General features: G+C 45.3%; 1 protein-coding gene across 7 annotated transcripts in view; it reads right to left on the bottom strand.

Annotated features, from left to right (window-relative positions):
• LOC115099903 (protein transport protein Sec16B-like) overlaps positions 1-23431 on the bottom strand; it is an 87140-nt gene extending 63709 nt beyond the window's left edge. For 3 of the 7 annotated variants that reach the window (XR_003858913.1, XM_029617886.1, XM_029617892.1), the window contains exons 1-7: positions 23274-23399; positions 16219-16579; positions 9937-10025; positions 9202-9322; positions 4397-4502; positions 3510-3657; positions 687-844 (exon numbers count right to left, since the gene is read on the bottom strand). Coding sequence is in view for 6 of the 7 variants with exons in the window: in XM_029617886.1 (XP_029473746.1) it covers positions 687-844; positions 3510-3657; positions 4397-4502; positions 9202-9322; positions 9937-10025; positions 16219-16523 (927 nt within the window). In the remaining variant the exon portion in view is untranslated. The other 4 variants (XM_029617889.1, XM_029617890.1, XM_029617888.1 and 1 more) reach the window with 4 other exon arrangements.
• Positions 23432-23647: the final 216 nt, after the last annotated feature.

Here is a 23647-nt window from a genome sequence, read left to right as displayed (position 1 = left end):
AGTAAGTTAGTCACTATAAAAGCGACCTCAGTACCAGAGCACTAACTATAATAGGGCTGTCACGGTTACAGGTTAATCATTATTTGCACTATTGATAGTGACAGCCATGAAATGCCTGCTCTCTAAGGTAAAAGGAAACATTTACTACTGCTCTCCCAATCTCCCTCATTTACCCAACCTAACTCCTGCTTTTCTTATATAGATCGTTAGTAGGGCAAAGACCTGAATCCTGCTGTTTTAAGAGTTGGATAAATGATCTATAAATCCATTTTTTCAGACATTTAAATCTTACTCCTGGCTCTACTGGATAATCAGAATTGGCCCTAACACTAGTACCTTGTTTAAGCCTTCTCGAACATGGGCTCACTGTTTAACTCGAACCTTATTTGCTTTTTAGATCTGGCCTGTCTGTCTAGACTGCAAGCTCTGAGGAGCAGGTCCTGTCTTGTGTGTCTCTGCGCAGCACTGCATATCCTGGTACAACTATATAAATGATTAATAACCATCATTATCAAGACGGTGACTGTATCAGGGCAATCGTGCTACTAATAATTCTCTGCAAGAAAGAATGAAGGAATTGCTTGGGGGAGGGCGGTGGGGAGGGGAATACATTGACGCTGGGTAGCAGAATACTTTGCATTTGATGGCAATACCACCAAAATTCCACGGCCCTCGCTGGCTCTTACCTCGAGGCTGTGAATTTCAACGAGAGCCGGCTGCCCTTCAGCAGGGAAGTTGGGGCACACACGGACAAGTTGCCCTCCGGCGCCAAAGCACACAGCGACATGAGGCAGAGCGTACTTCAGAGGTGCGACCGGCTGAGGCGTGGACGACAAGACCTCCCCTAGAAGAGAACCACGGAAAAAATCGCTGTTTGTTCTATCTGCAGGAGGCAAGCGAAGCACCAGGCACGATGCGTGCAAAACGTGTTTGGGCTGGGACCGATGGGACGTACGAGCGGCGGGAAATAAGAAGAAGTGCGTTAAGTCAGGGTATGTGAAAGGAAGACTAGAAAACGGGGGAAAATGCAGCCGTCGCACAATTTCAAATACAAGCCAGGGCCAAAAATATTCTGCAGTTGGGGCTACTAAACCCCCAAACACTCAGCACCTTCTGGGCTTCAAAACATGCCCATAGACACTTCCATTGTACCTCGGGTAATGGAGAGATCCTTCTGCTCTCATTCGGGGGCTCTTCTGTGAACGTGACACGCTGGCCCAATGGTAGAGAACATTTCGTGCCCATCGTGCTACCGGACATATACAGCGCTCTGTAGCTGCCAAGGGACCCAGCTCACAGAAAGAAGATAGTGAGCATTCCTGGTTTCAGAACTCGCACCCCTATGCATTGTGGTATTTGTAGTCCTGTTTCTTCCATTTGAAAATCAGCAGGCGATTTTCAGCCTGGGTGCACGAGTGCAAAGTCTGTGGGTACTTTTCACTCACAGACTTTACACCAAGTTTCAGTGGGGAAACTCCCCAAGAAGAAGCCTTCTGTGTAAAAATTACGTATGTACCTTGCTTGGGGGCGGGGTTGGGCAGAGAATGCAACAGCGCACTTAGGTTTGTATTTTCAAAAGCCAGGCAGTTTGGAAGGGAACAAATGTGTGCAGAAAAAGCCGGTGAAAGTCTGAGTAGGCTCTTTACGCCTGGGGCAATTCTCAAAGGGGAAGTCTCCCCACCCCACCCGAGAACCAGTGCCAGCAGACATTTGAAAATTTCCCTCAAAAATGCATAAGGAGTCGGGTACTGGTGCATCAAGGTCGGCCTGCAGTCTGGCTGCCACGTCTGGGTCTCCTGGAAGGTCTAGCTGTGAATGGGCTGCCCAAAACCCGATCTGCAGGGAAGGAGGGGGGCCTGCTGCTGGTTTCATCCGGATCATTTATTTATTCAGAAAAATATATTACTCACTAATCCACCCAGATTCATGAAAGAACACCACACAAAAATAACAAAAGGCGACAGCATCACACAGACCAGAAAGCGCCAGGCCACCTACAAAGTCCAGGTTTGCTTTATAAACCCCATCCCAAAGCAGGATGGTGTTCCCAGTCTATATTACGGGGGGGGGGGGGGGGGGGCGACATCTGAACTGCAAACCGCAGAATGCCTTTGATGCCAGTCTGAAAAGGGACACTGTCAGGGTTGGTGCAACAGGACATTGGCTCCTGGTAGCTTCTTGTTGCTTGCATCCCATTTTAGGAATTCCTTCTGTTGTAGGTTTTGCCCCATTTATTCATCGGGTTCAGTAGAACCAGGAAGGATGGAGCCTCAGCGTTGCAGAATGCAAGAACTGACATGGGAGTGGTACTGGAACTACCTATGCTGGAACATGAAAGCAAATCCACATCACTGCAAGTTCAATTTAATACAATTTCTGTGCAAATGAATTTAGATTTTAGGGTGGGGGAGGATGCTTACCACTTGCCTCTGCTTGAATCTCCTTTTATATATTCCTTTTTTCTCTGCAGGGCAGGAACTGAGATACACAGATTAAAGCAACAGGATTGGTGCCCCCCTCCTGGTAAAGCAGTAGCTGAAGCTATATTGCTTTAATCTGCATAGTCTCACTGCTAACCTATGGCAGGAATCACACCAGCAGTTCCCATTTCACAAGCCCTAACAGCATTCCTCTGAAGTAAGAAAAAAAAGGATCCGGCACAGCCTGCTGCTTGTGACTGACAGCTGCTGTGCATGGGCGCCTTCCTCTCAGAATTAAAAGGTTCCCCCCCCTGCCAAATCGGCACTGCCCAACTGTGAGATGTCAGTCTAGGAAGCACCGCATCAAGTGGGATGCTTCTGGGAATCCCACACAAAATCAGCGCTGCCAATCTTGGCTCTGTTTAGCAGCTGGACTAATTTTAAGCACTGGAAGCTACACACACATCATTCTGACTTCAGGTCCCTTTTTAGGTTTCAAAGTTCCAGAGCAGGTGCCAGAATTCATTCATCCCATCACCACGTGCCTGCAAAGCGTGTCACGCTCCATGATGCACCGCACAGCTAAGCACCAGAACACAAGAAACATCCACGGAAGCCCTCACAGGGGAGGGGAATGACAACTTGCTTGCGAAAGGTCCCAGCTCAAGGGAGAGATCTGTTCCCGCAGAGGATTCCCAGTTGGCTCCGTGTTCTGCAGTGCATGTTCATCCCATCATCGGTTTACCCCACTGTGTGCAAGGATGGGTTACTTCCGATTTCCCTAGGAGAAGCTGCACTACAACTCCCTGCATGCAGTGGGCTAAATCCAGGCCTGGATCAGCCTGCCCTGGCTGCACAGTCCCCTCTAAGCTGAGCATTTGATCATACAATTCGAAGAGTCGCTCACAGGTTTTACATGATCGCTCACATACATTATATTTTTGTGCTGCATAACAGAAATCCAACTGGAGCTCAAAAAGTGTTGGTTTAAAAAAAAAATTATTGCTCACATGAAAACAAAGTTTGCACACCCCCTAGTCACTCCTTAGAGGGAACATTGCCAGAGCTGTGTGGCAGGCGGGCTCTCACCTGCTGGGCTTGGACTCCAGCTCCCTGAAGGCGCTTGGTCATACTGATCAGAGGAGTCCACCATGTACTGGCTCAGCTCATAGCTGCTGGATGAGAGACCGGACTCCCGGTACTGTAGGAGCAGGCTAGGTTCACTGGGAGCCGAGAACTAGAAAAAAAAAAAAAAAAAAGGAGCAGAGCCCAGGAAGGAAACGAGTCCAAGTCACAAAAAAAAAAAAGCCAAACAGCGTAAGGTGTCAAAGGTCAGGACTGCCGAGGCTCCAGCTGAGAGAGAGGGACACGGGCAGAGCTGTGAGAGAAAGATTACACAGTGTCTGTCACAGGCCTGAGCCGGAGCCAAAACACATTACAAAAAGTGAGCCAAGAGACAGACAGAACCCTCCTGGCATGCAGACGTACACCCCAGAGCTCTCGCAGCAGCAGACACGGAGATCCACCTTCTGCAGCCCAGCCCCTCACTTCTGGCATGGGGTGTTGACAGAGAAAATCATCAGGGAGAACCTAATAAGATGTGTCCCCCCCCACCCACCTAAAAAAAATACACTGTGAAAATGGGAAGTTATGAAATATCATAAGCAGTACAGCCCCTCAAAGAGACTCACGGATTCTGTAATACCAGAGAGGCGCTTCTCCTCCTCCTCATTCCCCAGCCACATCCTCATCTCAAGGGAGTTATGGGGGTGGGGAAACAGTGGAGGTCAGAATTATATTGGCAGATAACTGTTGCTCATCCCCATGCCACACTTTCAGGACACTGCAGATATCAGGACTGTGAAGCAGTTTGTCAGCCCATTTCTAAAGCCAAACCAGCACAATAGGCCAGACTGGTCCCAGCAGCAGAGTGCTCCAGGTACTCAGTAATGCCCCCCATCCCCACCCATTATTACCTCATCTGGCCGGGCAGCAGCCTTCTCTCCTGAGCTCCTCTGCAGGTCCTCTCCATCCCTCTCCTGCCTGGAATTCCAGACATAGCTTTCCTCATAGCTCTCAGTCCTACAGAGAGACGCACACACAAAAGAGAGGGAGTGACAGGGGACATGCGGCAACACAGGGAACTGCCGGGAAGCTTCAGCTCAGGAGTTACACGCCAGCGACTCAGAAAACCTGGTCTAGGGTCACCACTGGAAAAGTCTCCCTGCCTGCTCATTCGTTATTGCATCTGAACTGGCCAGAAAATACAAAAGCAATTATAATGAGACCAGGAAGCAATACAGCAACCACTCCCAGGAATCCCAAGCAGTGCAAACACCTACAGGAGGAATGTAAGAGCAGCCATACTGGGTGAGACCAACGGTCCAATGAGCTCAGCATCCTGTCACAGACCAGTCCGAGTCACTTGGAAGACCCAGCAGATCCTAACAGGAAAGTGCATTCCCCGTCTCCCACTCTATCTGCCTAATAACTGTTTTATAGCTTTGGAAATTTGCCCAAGCCTTTTTTAAACTCAGTGATGCCACAAGCTTTCACCACTTTCTTTGGCGACAAATTCCATAGCTTAATTGTTCTATTAACTGAAAAACTACTCTCCAAGATATAAATTAAACCTGCTACTAGCTCTCTGGTTAGTATCGCTCGATAGGGTAAATAACCATCCCCTATTAACTTGTTCTACTCTATTCAATATTTTATGAACTTCTATCACATCCCCCTCTCAGTTGTCTCTGCTCCAAGCTGAAGAGCCAGGCTATCTTATTCAATATCTTTGTGAGCGACATTGCGGACGGGATAGAAGGTAAGGTTTGTCTTTTTGCGGATGATACTAAGATCTGCAACAGAGTGGACACGGAAGGAGTGGAGAGAAAGAGACGGGATTTAAGGAAGTTGGAAGAGTGGTCGAAGATATGGCAGCTGAGATTCAATGCCAAGAAGTGCAGAGTCATGCATATGGGGTGTGGAAAGCTGAAAGAACTGTATTTGATGGGGGGTGAAGGGCTGATGTGCACGGAGCAGGAGAGAGACCTTGGGGTGATAGTGTCTAACGATCTGAAGTCGACGAAACAATGTGACAAGGCGATAGCTAAAGCCAGAAGAATGCTGGGCTGCATAGAGAGAGGAATATCGAGTAAGAGAAAGGAAGTGATGATCCCCTTTGTACAGGGCCTTGGTGAGGCCTCACCTGGAGTACTGTGTTCAGTTCTGGAGATCATATCTCCAAAAAGGGATAGGATGGAGGCGGTCCAGAGAAGGGTGACCAGAAAGGTGGATGGTCTTCATAAAATGACTTATGAGGAGAGATTGAAGAACCTAAATATGTATACCCTGGAGCAGAGAGGGAGCAGGGGTGATATGATACAGGCTTTCAGATACTTGAAAGGTTTTAATGATCCATGGTCAACAACAAACCTTTTCCTTTGGAAAAAAAAAAAAAATCAGTAGAACAACGGGGGACCATGACTTGAAGCTCCAGGGACGAAGATTCAGAACCAATGTCAGGAAGTATTTCTTCACGGAGAGGGTTGGTGGATGCCTGGAATGCCTTTCCGGAGGAAGTGGTGAAGAATTTCAAAGGGGCATGGGATAAACACTGTGGATCCATAAAGGCTAGAGGATGGGAATGAAATGAAGAGCCATGGGGTGGATTACTGGAGTGGAGGCTAGTACATGGTGATTAATACCCTTACTCAATAAGCCTTCACAAGGCTAATGCAACTCCAAATTGCTCTCTGCTTCTACGGCAAGGGGAAATGTGGAAAAGAGGGTTTGCATTCAGACAACAACCAACAAGGACTGAACTTCACAATCTGGATAAACAAATAAGCGTGGGGGTAGCTTGCTTAATATGGCGGTTACTACCCTAAACCAATTAAGCCTGATACATCACTTTGAATGCATATATAGCGTTGCTCTCTGCTTCAACGGCAGGGAGAAAAGGGGGAAATGTGGAAAAGAGGATTTACATTCAGACAACATCCAACAAGGCAATGATCTGTGCAATCTGGATAAACAAGCATCGGGCTAACTTGCTTGATGCGGCGGTTACTACCCTTAACCATTATGCTTCACCTTTGATGCAACTCCAACATTACTATCTGCATCAATGGCAGAGGATGGCAGGAAACTTGAATCAAACAGTTACCAACAAGGTACCTGAAATTGGTGGTTGGTGAAACAGATACATATGGGAAAATAAGTGTGGGAGTTTGCTGGGTAGACTGGATAGGCCAATTGGTCTTTTTCTGCCATCATTTCTATTTATTTATTTATTTATTTGTAACTTTTATATACCGATCTTCTTGTAAGGAATACAAATCAAACCGGTTTACAGTGGAACAAGATAACTTCGCATGAGAGCTTACATAGAACCCAAAACTTAGTATATGCTTTGCATAGATAACAATAAATAGCAATACTATGCATAGATAACCATAGATAACAAAATAGATAACAATAAATAACAAACATGTATAACATTTTCAAACCCATGCAAAGCAGCTCATCCATACCTAATTTCAGGCAGGGAAAAAGGCAGCCCAGCAGGGAAAAAAAAACATTTCTATGTTTCTATCCGTGGGGGGGGGGGGGGGGGGGAGGTAGAATAGGGGAGACCACCCTGGGCCCACACTTTGGGGGAAGGAGTTCTGCACTGCCATGATACTCCCCATAACACTATAATTTTAGCGCTCCAGGGCCCTGTACCCTTCCAAGGTCAGTCCTGTAAAAAGCCTTTCCTCACAAGGGAGCAAGTCCATCTCCTTTATCTTGTGTTGCTCGTCTGCCATTCTTTAGTACTGTTACTGTATGTCTTTTCTGAGATGTACTAACCAAACGCTGCACACAATATTCAAGGTGCAGTCTCATCATGGATCCATACAGAGGTAATATTACATTCCCTGTTTTGTCATCTATTCCTTTCCAATTAATGCCCAACATTTTATTTGTCTTTTAAGCCGCTGCTTAAGATTTCAATGTGTTTTGCATCTTTTGCTGATTGATAACCATTAATATGGAGTCCCTGACAGCCTACACATAGGGGGGGGCCAATTTTGTAACATCACACAGAAGTCCGCTTTGCAAGTTTCTCTGGTAAAACTACCCGCACCCACTCTTCCACCTGCTATCTGGTGCACATGGTTTCTCCGTGAGAATTCATGTGCACACTTTCTAAAAAAAAAAAAGCGTGCGCATAAGTTCCAGCCCTGCCCAGACTCCACTTACCGGAATGCCTCTTCCCCGTGCGCCCCGAGCGGATCATTTCATGACGGCCCACGCAAGGGCCAAAGTCCGCCTTTGGAACCTGAATTTTCAGGGCAGACTTAGTCATAAACATGTTTTGAAAGTCAGCGGGCACATGCTAGACCCTGCCCAGCACCCTCGCACACGTTTACGCCCGCACATTCACTCATAGGTTTGAAAATCCAAAAAGTATCCCCCCCCCCACCCAGAATGCCTCTTTCTGGTACATGGAGGAGCACAAGTAAAATCACCTCCGCGCTTTGCTTTTACAAGCCACCCAAAGGGGTCGATTTTTCATTTTACGCATGCAAATGCTTTTGAAAATCAGGCCCACGATGTGGCTGCACAGAGCTTTACATGCGTATCAGTCACACAGTTTCCTAAAAGGTCATTTTCTGGTGGGGGTAAAGCACCGCTTTCCCCACCGAGACCCCTTTGAAAATTACCCTGCTAACGAGGATTATTTTTCCCTGACGGAAATCACTTTGTATTTAATGTCTACATTAAATTTCGTCTGCCATTTGGGGCCCAGCTCTCCAGTGTCGCAAGGTCCTCCTGCAATTCCTCACAACCCGCTCGTGTTTTCCAGATCATTTATGAACATATCCCAGTACCAATCCCTGGGGCACCCCACTATTCCCCTCTCTCCATTGGGAAAGCTGATCATTTAATCCAGCTCTCTGCTTTCTGTCTTTTAACCAGTTACCAGTCCACTATATGGCACCTCCTCCTATCCCATGACTTTTTTTTTTTTAAGTTTCCTGATAAAGTCTCTCATCAGAGACCTTATCAAATTCCTTTTGGAAATGCAGATGCACTATCATCAAATCGGCTCATCCTTATCCACATGTTTGTTTATACCTTCAAATAATTCTGATAGAATTGTAAAGCAAGATTTCCCTTTACTAATTGCATGCTGGCTCTTTCCCATGTTTATTCATATAATCAGTAGTTTTGTGTTTTTAAAATAACTTCTACCATTTTGCCCAGCACCGACATCAAGCCCGATCTATAGTTTCCCAGATCATCCATCCCACATGGCTTGACTCTGGTCTCCTGCCTCTCCACTACTCATCTCACTCAATCACAGTTATACATATTACTCTGTCCACTGGAAAAATTCAGTCAATATCACTAGAAAATAATAGTGTATTACATATGAGCATGTGGTGGGATACGGTGTCACAGGTCCTATAAATATGAGATAGCAGCTGCTGGATCATCTGCACTAGTCCAAGAAGGTTTGGGCTCCATTATTCCGTTATATCTCACCTGTTACTTGAAGACTATGTTTTCTTTTTAAGCCACCTTGCTGGTTTGTTATGCTTGATGGTATTGTTTGTTTCTCTAATAAAAATATCTGAACTCAATCAATATCACTAGCCCAGCAGCTCACATAAATAGCCCCTGATTATTTTATTACTATTCTTCTTTGTTGATGCACCCTAGACACACTATCCAGCTGTCCCACTTTTCTCCCACCCTCCTACCCCCCCCCCTCCCCCTCCCCCAAGCTTACTTGTAGCGGGCCCCGTTCCTCTGCTGGAATGAGCCAGTCTCAGGTTCCTGCTGATATTTGCCATAATAGCTCTGGTCCCAATATACCATCTGACCGTCATATCGGCCGCCTTGTCCCCAGTCTGTAGAAAGAGAAAGAATCACAATCATCAAGTTGTTCTACTTATGCAGATAAGCCAGCACAGAAAGGGGTCTGGGTGGGTAGCCTACAGGGTCATGTAGTGGCTTTTCACCTCCAACCTGGTTCAGAGGATAGCAGGCTAAAGATGAGGAGTAGAGCGACCTCCCCTGCAGCGATTCATCAGGTGGCACCTATTTGGGTGATAAAAATATCCCCCGCAATTTGTCATACAATTTTATTTTCAGGCAATTGCTGTTCAGAAGAGGCACAGGACAGTGCAAGATTGAGGTGGGATTGGTGTCCCCAAAAATAGTGTAAAATCAATAACATATTTACAAGACTGAGGTGCACTGAGAGATTTGTGGGATGGTTCAGGTCTGAAGTAACAGGTGGGGCTTCAAGTCAGGTTGGAGATGCTCAGGCAGAGCCAAGGGGGGGCAGGTGGGAGGCCTTACGCTGGAAGATCGGTGCGAGGACTCATGACTGAAACAGCCGAGGGCAACACTGCGTGGAGGAAGTTTGTGCAACTCCTATCAAGGTGGTGATAAACCAGCACCGTCACATCTACCACACCTGCACCCTGGAAAGCAGCAGCGTTTCTCACCAATCCCGTACCTTGCTCCTCCTGTGCTGCCCTGGGATAGCAGGGATAGCCTCCTGAACCCGGAGCTGTGTATGTCTGATAAGCCTCCTCGTAGCCCTGCCTGAAACAAAACCAAAACAGCAACTGAGACAGCAAAAAGATTGCAAGATAATGAGGTGGTCAAAGATTAGTCTGACATCTGGACCAGAATGAGGGGGCAGGGTGCATGGGAGTCTGCAAGGAAAGTTAATTCTTCTAGAATAGTGTCAGACAGCCTTCCTGAGCGAGAGTTACCTCAGCACAGAGCAAAGCTACAAAAAGACACTGCCATCACGAAGGAGGGATGGGGCGGGTCCACAGCGCCATCTTCTGCTCCTTTGCATTTCCAGCTCACTTGGAATTGGGGCTGGGATCTGGAGCCTGCGCCTTCATTCACATCTACCTTGGAAGACTTCATCTTTTTTTTTCCCACCTGCCCATCTAAGATCCATCACAGCAAAAGTCCGTGCTCAGGAGCCACAGAACCCAATTCACAAGCACTTGGAATCTGGCCACTAGGTGTCGCCACTGAACAACAGCTGAGACCTGATCCTCCCCAACCCTCAAGGGCTGGGAATGCTGCCTCCAGAGCTGGCCGGAGGAACAAAAGCCGGGCTCAGAAACCGAACCCAGGTCTTCCATATGCCAGGCAACAGCGCTGTCAATGAGCCAACAGGCTAGTACAAAGAACCTCTGCCTTTTAACCTCTGTATGAGCTCAATTTCATCTCCCTTCAACTTTCATCTTCAAATACCAGCTCTAAGACAACCGTGAGCTCCAGGGTCACTGTGGCTGTGCTGTGCAGTTAAAGTGCTATGGAGAAATCACTACTTACCTGATAATTTCTTTCCCTCTAAAGAAGGCAGGCCAATCCCCACAAGTGGGATATGCACCTCTACCAGCAGATGCAGATTGTGACATCAGCTTTTACTCTGATATATAGCTCTGCTCCGATATCAGCCCACCAGTATTCTCTGGAAAAGCCAAACTGTGAACAAACTGTTAATAATCATGTCAAGCATAATCAATACTTCCAACCCATAGAGAACATTGAAAGTAGCTCAAAGAATTAACGTTCACGAAACTAAGGGACCAGGTAAAACACTTACCAGTCCTCCATTGAATAGAAGGAGCACCACCCTGCAACGTCTGCACCTAAAGAGTGAACCAATCAAAAAACTAGCAGCCAAGGGCGAGTCGGGGGATCGGCCTGCCTTCCTTAGAGGAAAGGAAATTATCAGGTAAGTAGTAATTTCTTCTTCCTCTGCATTCAGGCAGGCCAATCCCCACATGTAGGATGTACCAAAGCTATTCCCAAACAAGGCGGGAGGCTGCCCATTGTCCAGTTAATACTGCACGTGCAAAAGCTGTGCCCTGCGGAACCCTAATGGCCAAGCGGAAGACTTGAGAACATATGCAAGAAAGACCACATCACTGCCTAGGAAAACTCAGCCAGAGACAATAATCATATCTCTAAATGACTTAAGAATCATTTAGAGAAAAGAATCTCGGCAACCACACAGTTGGCCATGATGATAACCTTTTTCCAACAGGCTAAAGGTTGCCCACATTGTCAGTTCCCCTTGTTTACCTCCACCATGGAGCAGAAACAGTCGATCAGACTTCCTGACATGTTTAGTAGCCTCCAAATATCATCATCTCCGATGCTGCTCAACATCCAAGGTGTGCAAGAAACAATCACTCATTTCTATTCCTGCCCAGCATGAGCAGGAGAAATAGGCCAGTTCAAATGAAACTTCAAAACCATTTTCAGCAAGAGAAGGTACAGTCTGGAACGGCATCGCTCCCCCCGGAGTCACACATAAAAAAACTGCCATTAAGGAAAGTAGCTTCAAGGAAAGTCTATGTAGTAGTCAAAAGGCAGGAGCTGCAAAGGATCCAGAACAAGGTTCAACAAGGGCACCGGTAGCCACCAAGGAGGACAAAAATTCTTAACTCCCTTCAAGAACAGAGACACATCCGGGGGGGGGGGGGGGGAGACCAAGGCCCTCCATTGACTTGCCCCCCTAAAAAAGAGATTAGAGCTGCCACGTGAAACTTCCAAAAATTAATGGAATTTTCATTTTGAGAGGCTAGGAACCTCGCACCTCACACCAGGCTTCGAAAATACTCCAACGCTAACATAAGCCAGAGACGTAGGAAAAAAAAAAAGTCCCAGCCCAGTGCAAGGTGGAATCACTGCAGCAGAATAACCAAAGGATACAAATCGACCCGGATCATGATTATAGAACGAGTCTTTGTGCAATAGATCCGGCCAGAGTAGCCACTTGAGAGGACTGCCAACTAGTAGCCTCAACAGATTGGCCTATCATGTCCTCCAGGCCAAGCAGGAGCCATCAGAAAAGTGAGTTTAGGTCAGTCTTGCAATCTTTTGCACGGACCTGCCTAATAGTGGCCATGGCAGGAAGGGTTATAGTTTCATGCCCCTTGGCCCCTCTAGAATGAGAGCATCAATATGCTGAGCTTCAGATCCCGCCTGCGACAGAAGAACCTTGGAACCTTGGGTTGGCTGAAGTTGCTAGCAAAGACAGAAGGGTGACCCTAGTGTACCACCAAGAGCGGAAAGGCCTCAGCCAACACTGCCTGTATCATGAGTGCATCCATTTGCTCTGATACCTGAGGGCTCTCGATTCAGGCTTGAGGAAATAAATTCACCACGATGGGCGAATTGCCGGACATTATCCCAACCATCCAAGCCTCTAGAAGCTCAACAGATCACAAGCACGCCAGCCAAACTGCACCTGTTTCTAATCGACTGAAGCTCCTCTGTGCCCCAGTGATCCATACAACCATTTTGGTGTCTCCAAGGAAACCCTTCCTGAGAAAATCTGCTGATAACCACCACTGCAAGTGGATGCTCACCTCCAAGAAAAGCCTCACCATATAGTCCTGAAACTCTGGACCCCACCGGGAAGTTGTGCTGAAGAGGCCCCATGTACGCCTTCACCCAAGGGAAGGCCCCAACATGGTTGCCATCGACACCAGGACCTGTAGATAAAAGTCACACTGTTGAGCGAACAGACCTTCCCAGGGTCTGAACTGGAGCAATCAAGATTCTCCAGAGTCTGAGGTGATTATAAGGAGTTCCTGCCTAGCTCTTGCCATGCGAGAAACCATGTGACTCTCTTCCAATGCAGATACGGGGAACCAAGATACCACCCCTGTGGAAGGAAGCCACTATCACCACTATGGCCTTAAAGAAGGTCCTGGGTGCAGTGGCCAGCCAGAAGGGCAAGGCCTAAAACTGATAAGGACGTCCCAGAATAGCACACTGCACAAACTGTTGATATTCCTGACTGGGTATATATAAAAAAGCCTCAGTCAGATCTAGAAATGGGAGAATTCCCCTGATTGCACTGCCATTGTTATGGCACATACAGTTTCCATATGGAAACGAGTCACCCACTAATAACACTTATGGAACAGCATCCTGTATTTTCTTGTGATCTGAAAACAGGAATCACGGCCTTCAAGTCCAACAGCCTCCTTAAGGAAGTCTCCACTGCCACCCTCTTCTATAGGGAGTTCCAAGGCGAGACCACAAGGCATCCGCAGGGATGCAAAGAAAACTCCGGAGCCTAGTCTTCTCTTAACACAACCAGGACCCATTGGACAGACATGATCCAGATCCAGCTCTGATAATGGTAAGACAGACGAGGTGCTCTGCTCCTGGAGCCCGCCTTCTTCCAAGGCTTTTCTGGATCAGAAGAACTGAGACTTACCAAGAGGATGAGAACTCCGAGTAGTCATTCCCCTATAGGGACAAACAATGGCTGCAGCCTCTAGCATGACTTCTCGTGCCAAAAAAGATGCAATGCGGACTTATCCTCTGGCAAACGAGGAGGACCTTACATTCATTCTCTCTCACACAGATCATGTAGCCTAGAATTAAATGGGTAGTTTATTAAGTCTGGGTTAACTTGATGTGAATGAGGCTAGAGTCTCTTGGGGGTGAGGGGGGGGGGGAACAACACCAAGGTATTATTTTTTCTTCTTGTTTTTTGTAACTTGCTTTTCAGGATAACAATTGATGTCTTCTGTATTGTTTGGTATGCCTAAGAGTCCCAGGTGTGCCGAGTATTTTGTCTTTGTATCTTTTGTTAATAAAAGTGTTGAACAATAAAAAAAAGAACCCTTAAAGGGTAACCTTGTGAGATTGGACTTAGAAATTGTATCTGCTAACCAATTTCACAACCACCACCGACATCTAGCAGTTCTCAAGTCACAGCCCGCATCAACTAAGAAATCGGCCCCGGTTGCAACGACGCTCCGCTATTTGACCCTGCTCCCTCAAATTCCTGAAAGAGGCAAAGACTCGGCCAAGCCATCAGGCAGCAACAAGAGGCAATTTGCAAATTCATTGCCATGGTCTCAAGGCCTGCTTAAGGACAGCTTCAATTCTCCTATCCGGAGTATCTTTTACAGCTGTCCTTCCTTCTACCAGAAAGGTGGTCTGCTTAGACACAGAACACACCAGTATGTCCACCTTCGGAAAACGTAACTTTTCCAAGGATTACCGTCTGGCAAAGCATACCCCCCCCCCCCTTTAATATTTGCTTCTGGAGCATCCCATACAAAGGCAATCAGCTCTTGAATTGCATCAAGGAGGGGAAAGAAACAAGATGCTTGCTTAAGGTAATCAAAAAGGGATTTGTCTTTTGCGCACCCATAGAGTCACCCCCAATCACACCAAGTGGTTTCAGAGTCTGAGATATCAGACTTGGTAACTCATCAGCATAAAAGAAACTGAGCAGAGTTCAATACGGCTCCAAATCCAGAGGGATTTCCCCTTCAGCCAGAGGGGAGAAACCCACATTTTCACCAGAAACATCTGTGTCCACATCCTCCTGCAAATCACTAGGGACTCCTATACCGCGAACACGTGGTTAACAACCACTGCATACATATTCCCTGGAAAATACTACTCAGGAAAGGAGGATGGCCTATACCAGGCCCTACAGGCCTCAATCTGATGCCCTCAGATCGAACATCTCCTGAAGACATTTCCATTCTAGGGGACACTGAAGAAGGAGACACCTGCAATGACTCGCCTTCATCTCAAGTCCCTCATGACTGAGGGGACAGCCAAGTGGCCAGGCAGCGCCTGCATAAACTCACAGAAATCTTTGGCTGTATTGCCCTTATATGGCAAGCAGCACAAATCGCTAGGCGTTTAGACTTATCAGGTACAACCTTAGATTCTGAGCCTACTGGAGACATGAGAAATATCTGAATGTAATCTGATTTGAAGTGCCAAAAAGTGGAATATATTAAAAAATAAATAAATTTGTCATCGGCACCATATCGCCTTGCTTCACTTGTGCATCCAAATAAAAACGCGTTTAAGCAGTCACAGCACATTCACGCTCAAGTAGACACCCAGTATATCCTCAAGTAGGTATTTGGCGCACTCTCAACTTAGCGTGCACTCAGTACGTGCTCAATTAGGTGCTCAATATGCACTCAATTACATGCTCCATATGCGCTCAGGTAGGCATTCAGCGCACACTCAGGTAGGCGCTTAGCATGCACACAAGTACACACTCAATATGCGCTCAGACAGGCGCTCAATACACACTGAAGCAGGCGCACCAAAAGAGCAGGGACTCCCAGAGATGTCTGCAATGCCACCTTTAGCTGGCTGTGACACCAGAGATGGACCTCCCTCCTCAGGCTGCTCAGGACGCTATTTAGTAAAGCGAGTCTTGGTTAACTTTCTCTGTTGGTAACATCAGGAAAACAAATCCACCTATCCAGAAAGGAATAATGAAGTTCATGCATATTGTAATAAGATTAATTTCATCATGCAGGTCAAAGCAGGAGTTTGGGGGAGAGGCAGTGGGAAGGGAACAGGGTTTATGCAATTTTCCCCACAGACATGCATGAGATGCTTTTTTTTTTTTTTACTCCCAAGATGTGATAATTTTTATTCACTAAACTCATGGACATATTTTTTTTCTCTAGGTCCTGACTTTTCAGTAATCAAGCCATGAATGAATACGGCTCAGAAACACACACAGGATGGATCTGCTTTGAGTTTGTTTGCATCTAGCGAGGCTTAAGCTGCGGTCCTGAACGATGTCCGACACCTGACCAAGCGGCTCGCCCTGCTTTTTACACAGTTCTAGGGAGGTTTTCTAGTTAGCCAGTGAAGGTTTAGATGTGCAGTGGCTTCATATGATGACATAAACCTTAGCTCAGGCCAAAGGGAAAATGTAGCACTCTTTAATGGGAGCTCATTGCTCCCCGCTTACCTTGAATATGGCCTGTGGAGATAACCCCTTTCATAATACTCGGCCCAGGACTCCAGCTTGCTCTGCTCGTTTGCTCTGAAGGACAGATCAGGGTGGGGATGGTAATACTTTGCCCAAGGATTCAGCCATGGTCTTGGCCCATACCTAGGGTCCAGTGGCTGGTAATACCTGTCGCTATTAGGTCTAGGATGTGGAGTGGACCTGTGGTGGTACCCATCCATCCATGGGCCCTGCTCCAGGGCCTCTGCCCCAGCTAAATATCTTCCCTGATGCTGGGGACGAGGGAGAGGCCCCCTAGGATCCATCCTGATCCTGACCCGGCTGCTGAGGGTCGCCCTGGGCTTTTCTTCTGTTTAGTGATCTGTAAGACAAAAAAAAAAAGGTGCAGGTTCACTGAGAGATGCACAACACTCAGCAAAGCCACAATGTGATGGTTCAGCGGGAAAGATTCTGCTTGTGCACGACCAATCCCCCCCTGCCCGCCCCGCTCCTCTAGTCCTCACCACCCACCACATTCTGCCAATGCACTGCGTCAATCCGGTCCTAGTCTTCTACCGTTCTGACAATGTCACTCACGCCCAGCCCTGGATGCCATGACCTTTCCCGTCCTCGTCACCTACATTATTATATCAACACAACTCAGTCCCAAGCTAGCAAAACACCCTGCTGCCATGGTAACTCCAGCCTCCAAAACTGGAAAGACTTGTACATGCAAGCAGAAGAGAACTTACAAAACTCAGTCCTGCAGAAATTAAAATGCAAGGCATTCTGATTTATGAATATGCACATCTAACTAGAGAGAGAGAGAGGGACACACTCAACAGGGAGACATTTGCATACATTTAGATCTGTGTTTAAAGCTTCATCTTCCAGAACAAATCTAAACTGGTGGTGGAAGTGATGCTGCATCAGAAACTTCTGCAGGCATCAAGCCAATACGAGTAAAGCCTGAAAACAGCACAAACAGATCAGCACTGGATTCAAGAGTTTTTTTTTTTTTTAAATTAAACACACAATGAATGCAGCCATGTAGCACACATCCTTTATTTTTAAAAAGCCTAAAATCATAAGAAATAAAGTATGACAAAAAAGAAAGGAGAGCAAAGAATAAGACCAAAAGAGGCAGCAACAGAGCCAAGAAACTGATAAATTGCTCTTTTGAGCAATCCCTCTAGTAACACTGCTTTAAAGGACTGCGACACTGAATCAGAGAATACTCAGACTGGGCCCTGACGTTCCAAAGTATCAAATGTATTCACAGGCCAGGAAATCCTCTGCTGGAATCCTCCCAGGAGGAGACTTTCAGCACTCGCAGGGAGGGTCTCCTTGGTTTCTAAAAAGCTTGCAAGCTCTGGGGAGCGGGCGCAGGTGGGCTTCTGCTCACAGCCACAGAGGAAGGAGGCAGCAGAGACCGAATTGCAGACAGAGAAGGAAGGGGAAATGGGTAGAGTCAGTGTCACTTACAAAAGTTTCAGACAGTAACCCACACATGCACCAGTATCCTACACACCTGGCAGACAAAAGAAAGCCCCCTCCGTCGATTCTGAGCAGCCCATTTGGTAGCCCTCAGCTGCCACATTGACTGGCTTAGCCACCGGAGCCTCTGCTTCCTCGGATCACAGCTCTGCTGTTCAGCTGATAACAAAAGGGGCAAAGTGCAGCCTGGACTTTTTTTTTTTTCCCCTTCTGCAGGACCACAAAAGACTCTGCCCTGGATGGCTGGGGAGAGGCTCAGATTTTCCTGTGGGTGGCTGTACAAGACAGGCACAAAAAGAAAGATACTGTGCTCCGGCCGGGTCACCTGCTGCTGCCGCTTTTCCTTTCAGGGGCTGTGGGGGTTTGCAGCAGTAGGAGCCTGGCTATGGCACCTGGCACTGAGCATGGCACATGGCCATCGACAGTGTAGGATGGGAAACATAATAATTCTGCTGCAGATACCTGGTCCCAGATTTAAAGACCAGACTAAAAAAATACAGAGCAGCAAGAAGTTCCGCCCAGAACTAATGCCAAACACATACAGGTCCATTTTGCACGTTCTGCAAGAAAACAGCTTTGTACCTCGGGCAGACAGCAGAAAACTGAAAGGGGCAGCGCTGCACAGTCAAGCTGTATAGGAGGCGGCGCCAGCCCTGCCCTAGACTACAGTACATCATGGACAAACTATAAAAAGAATTCAGTAGCATCCCACTTTCTTGTAGAATAAATTGCTTTGAACTATACAGAGCGAACCCCAAATTGATCGAGTTTGCCATGAAAATGTAGCACACTCCACTCCACCTGAATTATGAAGATAGGAAATAAACAATACGTCATTCCTAACATCAAGTAACGTACATTTTGGGAAGATTCCCTGTTACCACTCCTATTTTGTCTGGCAGTAAATTCACCGAGTTCTTTTATTAACTCCTTGGGCTAGAGATTTAGCCTTAATCCTACAGACATTAGTGACTCACTAATAACATTACACCTACTATTTGTAGGTGACGTGACGTTTTACAGTTCCTGCGATGATCACTTAGTGGAACAATTATCAGTAGGGAAGAGTTTCTCAGATGACGTTAGGATGCAATTTGGCCTGGACAAATGTGCTAAGGCAACCTTCTTTAAAGAAACATTATGTAAAACTGAGAACATCTCTTTGCCTGAAGACTGCAATGTACAGGAACTTGAGCAGGAAGGTGTATATAAATAATCGAGGAGCCCAGCACAAGTTACTGATTGAAAAGATCAGCAAAGAATACTACAGGAGACTAAAACTGATATTAAAAAGTGCTTTAACAGCACAGAGTAAGATACAAGCTATCAATCAATTTACAATCCCTGCATTCTCCTACAGTTCTGAAATCATAATCTGGCTCTATAAAGATCACAAACAGTCGGATTTAAGAACAGAAAACTTCTCCCTGCCCATCAGGTATTTTATAAGAACCAATGTATGCTGAAACTGTATATCCCAAGAGCTGAAAGCAGTATATGGGATTTATGAAAACAGAGATATCATAATAGGCCTCCAGGCATACCTAACTGCATCAGAGACCCAAATACTCAAAGAGTGCTGAGGGATTAAAATGAACAACCAAAATTGGTCTCCATCCTTGAACTTGGACAAATGCACCAATGAGTAGAAGAAATGAGTGAGAATTTACCCAGCCCACGTGTTGCAACAGAATAACTCTTTAAAAAAATTAGCCTGCAGGGAAAAAAACGGCAAAACAAATGCAGATTCTGTAAAACCTCAGTGGACACAGTTAAACATATCATCACTGGGTATGATAGATTGATGTCAGAAGGCCTGTACAATAAGATGGCTCAGCCCATCCACTGGAACCCATGTAAACACGGTACCAGAAAAACAGTGAGACACAACCCTGAGAGAATTGTACCGAAAGAAGAAGTCGTGATTACCCGGGACATTTTCATTCCAGATGATAGAAAACTAGACAAAACGCAAGACCAGTGTCAGGACCAAGCAATCACACTGAACAAAGTATGGAGAGAGAGAGAGAGAGACAGATCTTTAATGATCAAGAAATGCATTCAAAGACAAAGAAAACGTGACAGAAATAGTCCCATTATATTGGGCACCACTGGCCTGATTACAAAGAAGAGCACCTTGATGTGTTGCCTATACATATTACATCCTATAAACACCAGGAAGAGGCCCTCCTTGGCACATTGCAAGAATTAAGAAAAGCATGAGCAGTACATTTGGAGACTGAGGGGTACAACCAAGGATCCACTCCTGCCAAGGTATAAATAAAACTAACTCATCTGGAGATATTGCCCTCTGTTTCAGAAAGATGAATTTTGCATATTAGGGTCAGATTCGCTCTTTGAAAATCACAGCTCTTTCATCCCTGGAGAAGTCAGTTTGATTGTTGGAGACATTTTGTTGATGTTTAAATATTTATAAATGTGTCTGGAATCTCGATCAGTGGTTCCCAAGCCTGTCCTCGGGAACCCCCATAGCCACAAGGAAGATGCATGAGATATATTTACATATAAATGAGGTAGTAGTGCATATATACACTCATGCATCTTCACTGCAGCTATCCTGAAAAGCAGAGTGGGGTTTCCCAAGGACAGGTTTGGGCTACTAATCTAGATCACAAGAGTTTCTGAGCTAGCAAAATGTATTAAGCCAACATCAATGCAATTTTTGAAGCGGCCACAGCATGGCAATATTTCCGTGTCTGATTTCCTGCTGCATAATATTGATACCAACAAAACTTGTTATTGCACCATTCCGCATTCTGTCATTCATTGCTGTTAAAGAAATTCAGTGACCTGAGTATAGGTCTGGTGCTTTTATGGTTTGCTTCTTTTTTAGCTGGTCAACATTTTCACATTCAAACTGATGATAACTATTCCAACTGGCAGGAACTTGAAGTTGGCATCTCCCAGGGCTCTGTAATATCAGCCACGCTTTTAAATATTTATACTCTTTATCTCCTATTTTAGACACATTGGCTCCTTTTTATAAAATCTACACTGATAATATTTGGCTAGTTTTTCCCTTGGTGGTTGATATTAATAATACATTGAACAAAATATATAATTGTTTAACACAAATAAAATTATAGATGAGGGCCAGCCATTTAATCCTGAATTTATGCAAGATGGAGGCCATGTGGATTTCACACCACCCTGCTCTTTGATGACAAATATTATTCTATTTGTCATCTCTGTTCTTGATTTAGGCTTCTAGCTTGCCTCTACTATGTCTTATTCATCTCATATCAGAATGCTTATAAGACCTGGCTTTTTCTAAACTATGTTTTCTACACAACCTAGTTATTTATTACCTTACAAGATTTTATAATCATTGTGCAATCTTTTGTTTGGACTTTGATTGACTATAGCAATATTTTGTTGGTAGGGCTACCTAAATATTGACTTTGAGCATTACAACTATTACAAAATGCTATTGCTCATTTAATAACTCACAGTAAACTTAGAGATCAGATTTCACCTATTTTGATCCAATTGCACTGGCTTCCAGCATCCCAATGAATTCAATTTAAGATTTTGACTCATGTGTTTAAAACTATTAAAGGGGAAAGCCTGGACTATTTATTAAGTTTGCTTGAGTTATATATTCCATCCCGGTCACTGCATTCTGAGGATGTTTTGTTAATGGTTCTTCCTTCCCATAAGCATGCTTGACTGGCTGACACTCGGACCAGGGGATCTTCTATAAATTGGCCCTGCGTTGTGTAATGTGCTATCACACGAGTGGCCTTTACTGATATTAAAACTTTTCAGAAGCAGCTAAAAGCATATTTGTTTCATGAAGCTTTTAGTACTACTTTATGATTTTTATGTTTTGGGTAATTTTTGTTTTAGAATTCTGTTTTTTAATTGTATATCCTGATCAAAGGAGTAATGTAAGTCTGTACACCACCTAGGATCAATACATTTGTAATAAGTAGTTTGTAAGAATTCTTAAATAAATAAATAAAGGTGGTGCACATTTGACAGGTACACAAGAGACACAGATTTTGTTTTCAGAAGAGCCACAAAGAATATTCATGAGATACATTTGCATGAACTGTCTGCACTGTGCCAAGATATCACACACATATTCATTGTGTCCTGTCTGGGCTTTTTGAGGAAGTTGGCCACCTTTGATATTTGAAGTCTGTTTTTGTATTTTTCTTCATGTGCCCCATCACACTTTTTTTTTTTAGTTTGTGAAACTATTTTATAAAATTTAAATAACCTTCAAGATCATACAGAGTTCTCAAAACCTGGGGTAGTACAGCACCCTCTCTGTTAGTGCTCTGGTATTCCAGCCTACTAAGACTCCAGTTATTGACCTAGCCTAGATCAACTTGGTTAGTAGAAGTACACTATGATATTTTTAAAGATTTTTCAAGACCGGAATACTGTGCAGCATTTCTAAAGTACTCGGAATAATAAAGTCAACCCTGAATTAATTAAAATAGTTATTGTATTGTGAGTTTTAAAAAATATTTCAATAGTTCCCTCATAACTACCCTGCAACAATAGGAGCAGCTATGTTAGTAACAGAATCACAAATTACTTCTCATTCACTCTGAATTATCCTTATTGACTATGATCTCACAAATCACATCACACACTGCATGGCCCAACCAGATCCCATTCCACATGAGGTTAGTTGTGAAACAGCTGCACACCTGGCCCATACCACAGGTTCAAGAAAAAGCAAATACCAGCCACTAATTTTTTTTAATCGGTTTGCAACGAATACTGCAGCTCATTTTATGTTCTTCTGACATATTAGACAGTTCAGTAAAAGGTACAGCTTTCTTTTAAGTGCTGCCTGGCACTGGTATTAACTAATAGAAAATAGAAAACAGTACTTCAAAATAAAGAACTGTTGGAAGTTAACAAGTTCACAAGCTAATTTGCTAAACTGCTCCTGCCAATCTCTAGACTAAAATCCTAGTAACTACCCTGCATAATCAGTTCCTGTAAAGTTGTAGTTTCAGCTTCCCAAACAGCAAAAAGGTTCATTCCAGTGGGAAAGACTCTGGACTCAGCTCATCCGGGCATAGGCTGGGCCAGAATTTTCTCAGTTGGGCACTAGCTGCAATGCCATGGGCTTAGAAATTTGCCAGTATCAGATAACTAATATGAGCAAATATGCTTTGTGTATTAAGTATCTCCCGGCCGAAGCTGAATTGGGAAAGATTCATTTTTAGAAGGGGCAGTGATTTTTTTTTCATCCACACTCCTACGCACAGTATCTCAGCTTGTTCCCAAGGCTCCCGCCTGATCACAATTACTGAAGTAAAGAAATCCAGGGAGCCAAATGAATAAATAAGACAAAAAATACAGTTTTTAATCAGTCTCCAGATGCTAAAGCGAAGGAGAGGAGCAGCCGTTATTAAAGTACATGCATCAGAAAGAATGCAAGCAGGAGACCTGAACTTGAGCAGCTGCTGCAATCGCATCTTTGCAGCGTTCCTAGCGGAAGGCAGCGAGGAAAGAACAGATTGGCGTTAGTTCAGCGTTCACATGCGCGCCGGGCAGACCCTTCTCCGGGTATCAGGGCGAGCCGGACTCACCCTGCCTGTCATTGGAGCGCAACATCCTCCACGTACCATGCTGCCACGTCACCGCACGAAACCTTCCTACCCCCATCCGCCGAGCTGCTCGAATACATTTGTTCGGACAGTGAAGAGGAAGCGCGTCATCGGGCATGCGAATGCGGCCATCTTGAGATGGTCTGACGGCGTCAGACTTCTTGTCTTTTAGATCTTTTAAGACCTGGGTCGGGGGAATGATAAAAAGAAAACAGTACGTGCATGCGCAATGAAAGCTGCTGCTTTTAAATAAGCAAACAGGGTGTTTCTAGTAACCCTATTTAGCAAAAAGGTAAAATGTACACTTCTGATAATAGGAAATAGCTAGCCATCGCTATTACTGGCATCAGTAGCAT

This window comes from Rhinatrema bivittatum, chromosome 10 (genome assembly GCF_901001135.1).
Source record: "Rhinatrema bivittatum chromosome 10, aRhiBiv1.1, whole genome shotgun sequence".
Taxonomy (NCBI): Eukaryota; Metazoa; Chordata; class Amphibia; order Gymnophiona; family Rhinatrematidae; genus Rhinatrema; species Rhinatrema bivittatum.
The sequence above is the reverse complement of the archived record's forward strand: the minus strand, read 5'-3'. Positions and strand labels throughout refer to the sequence as shown.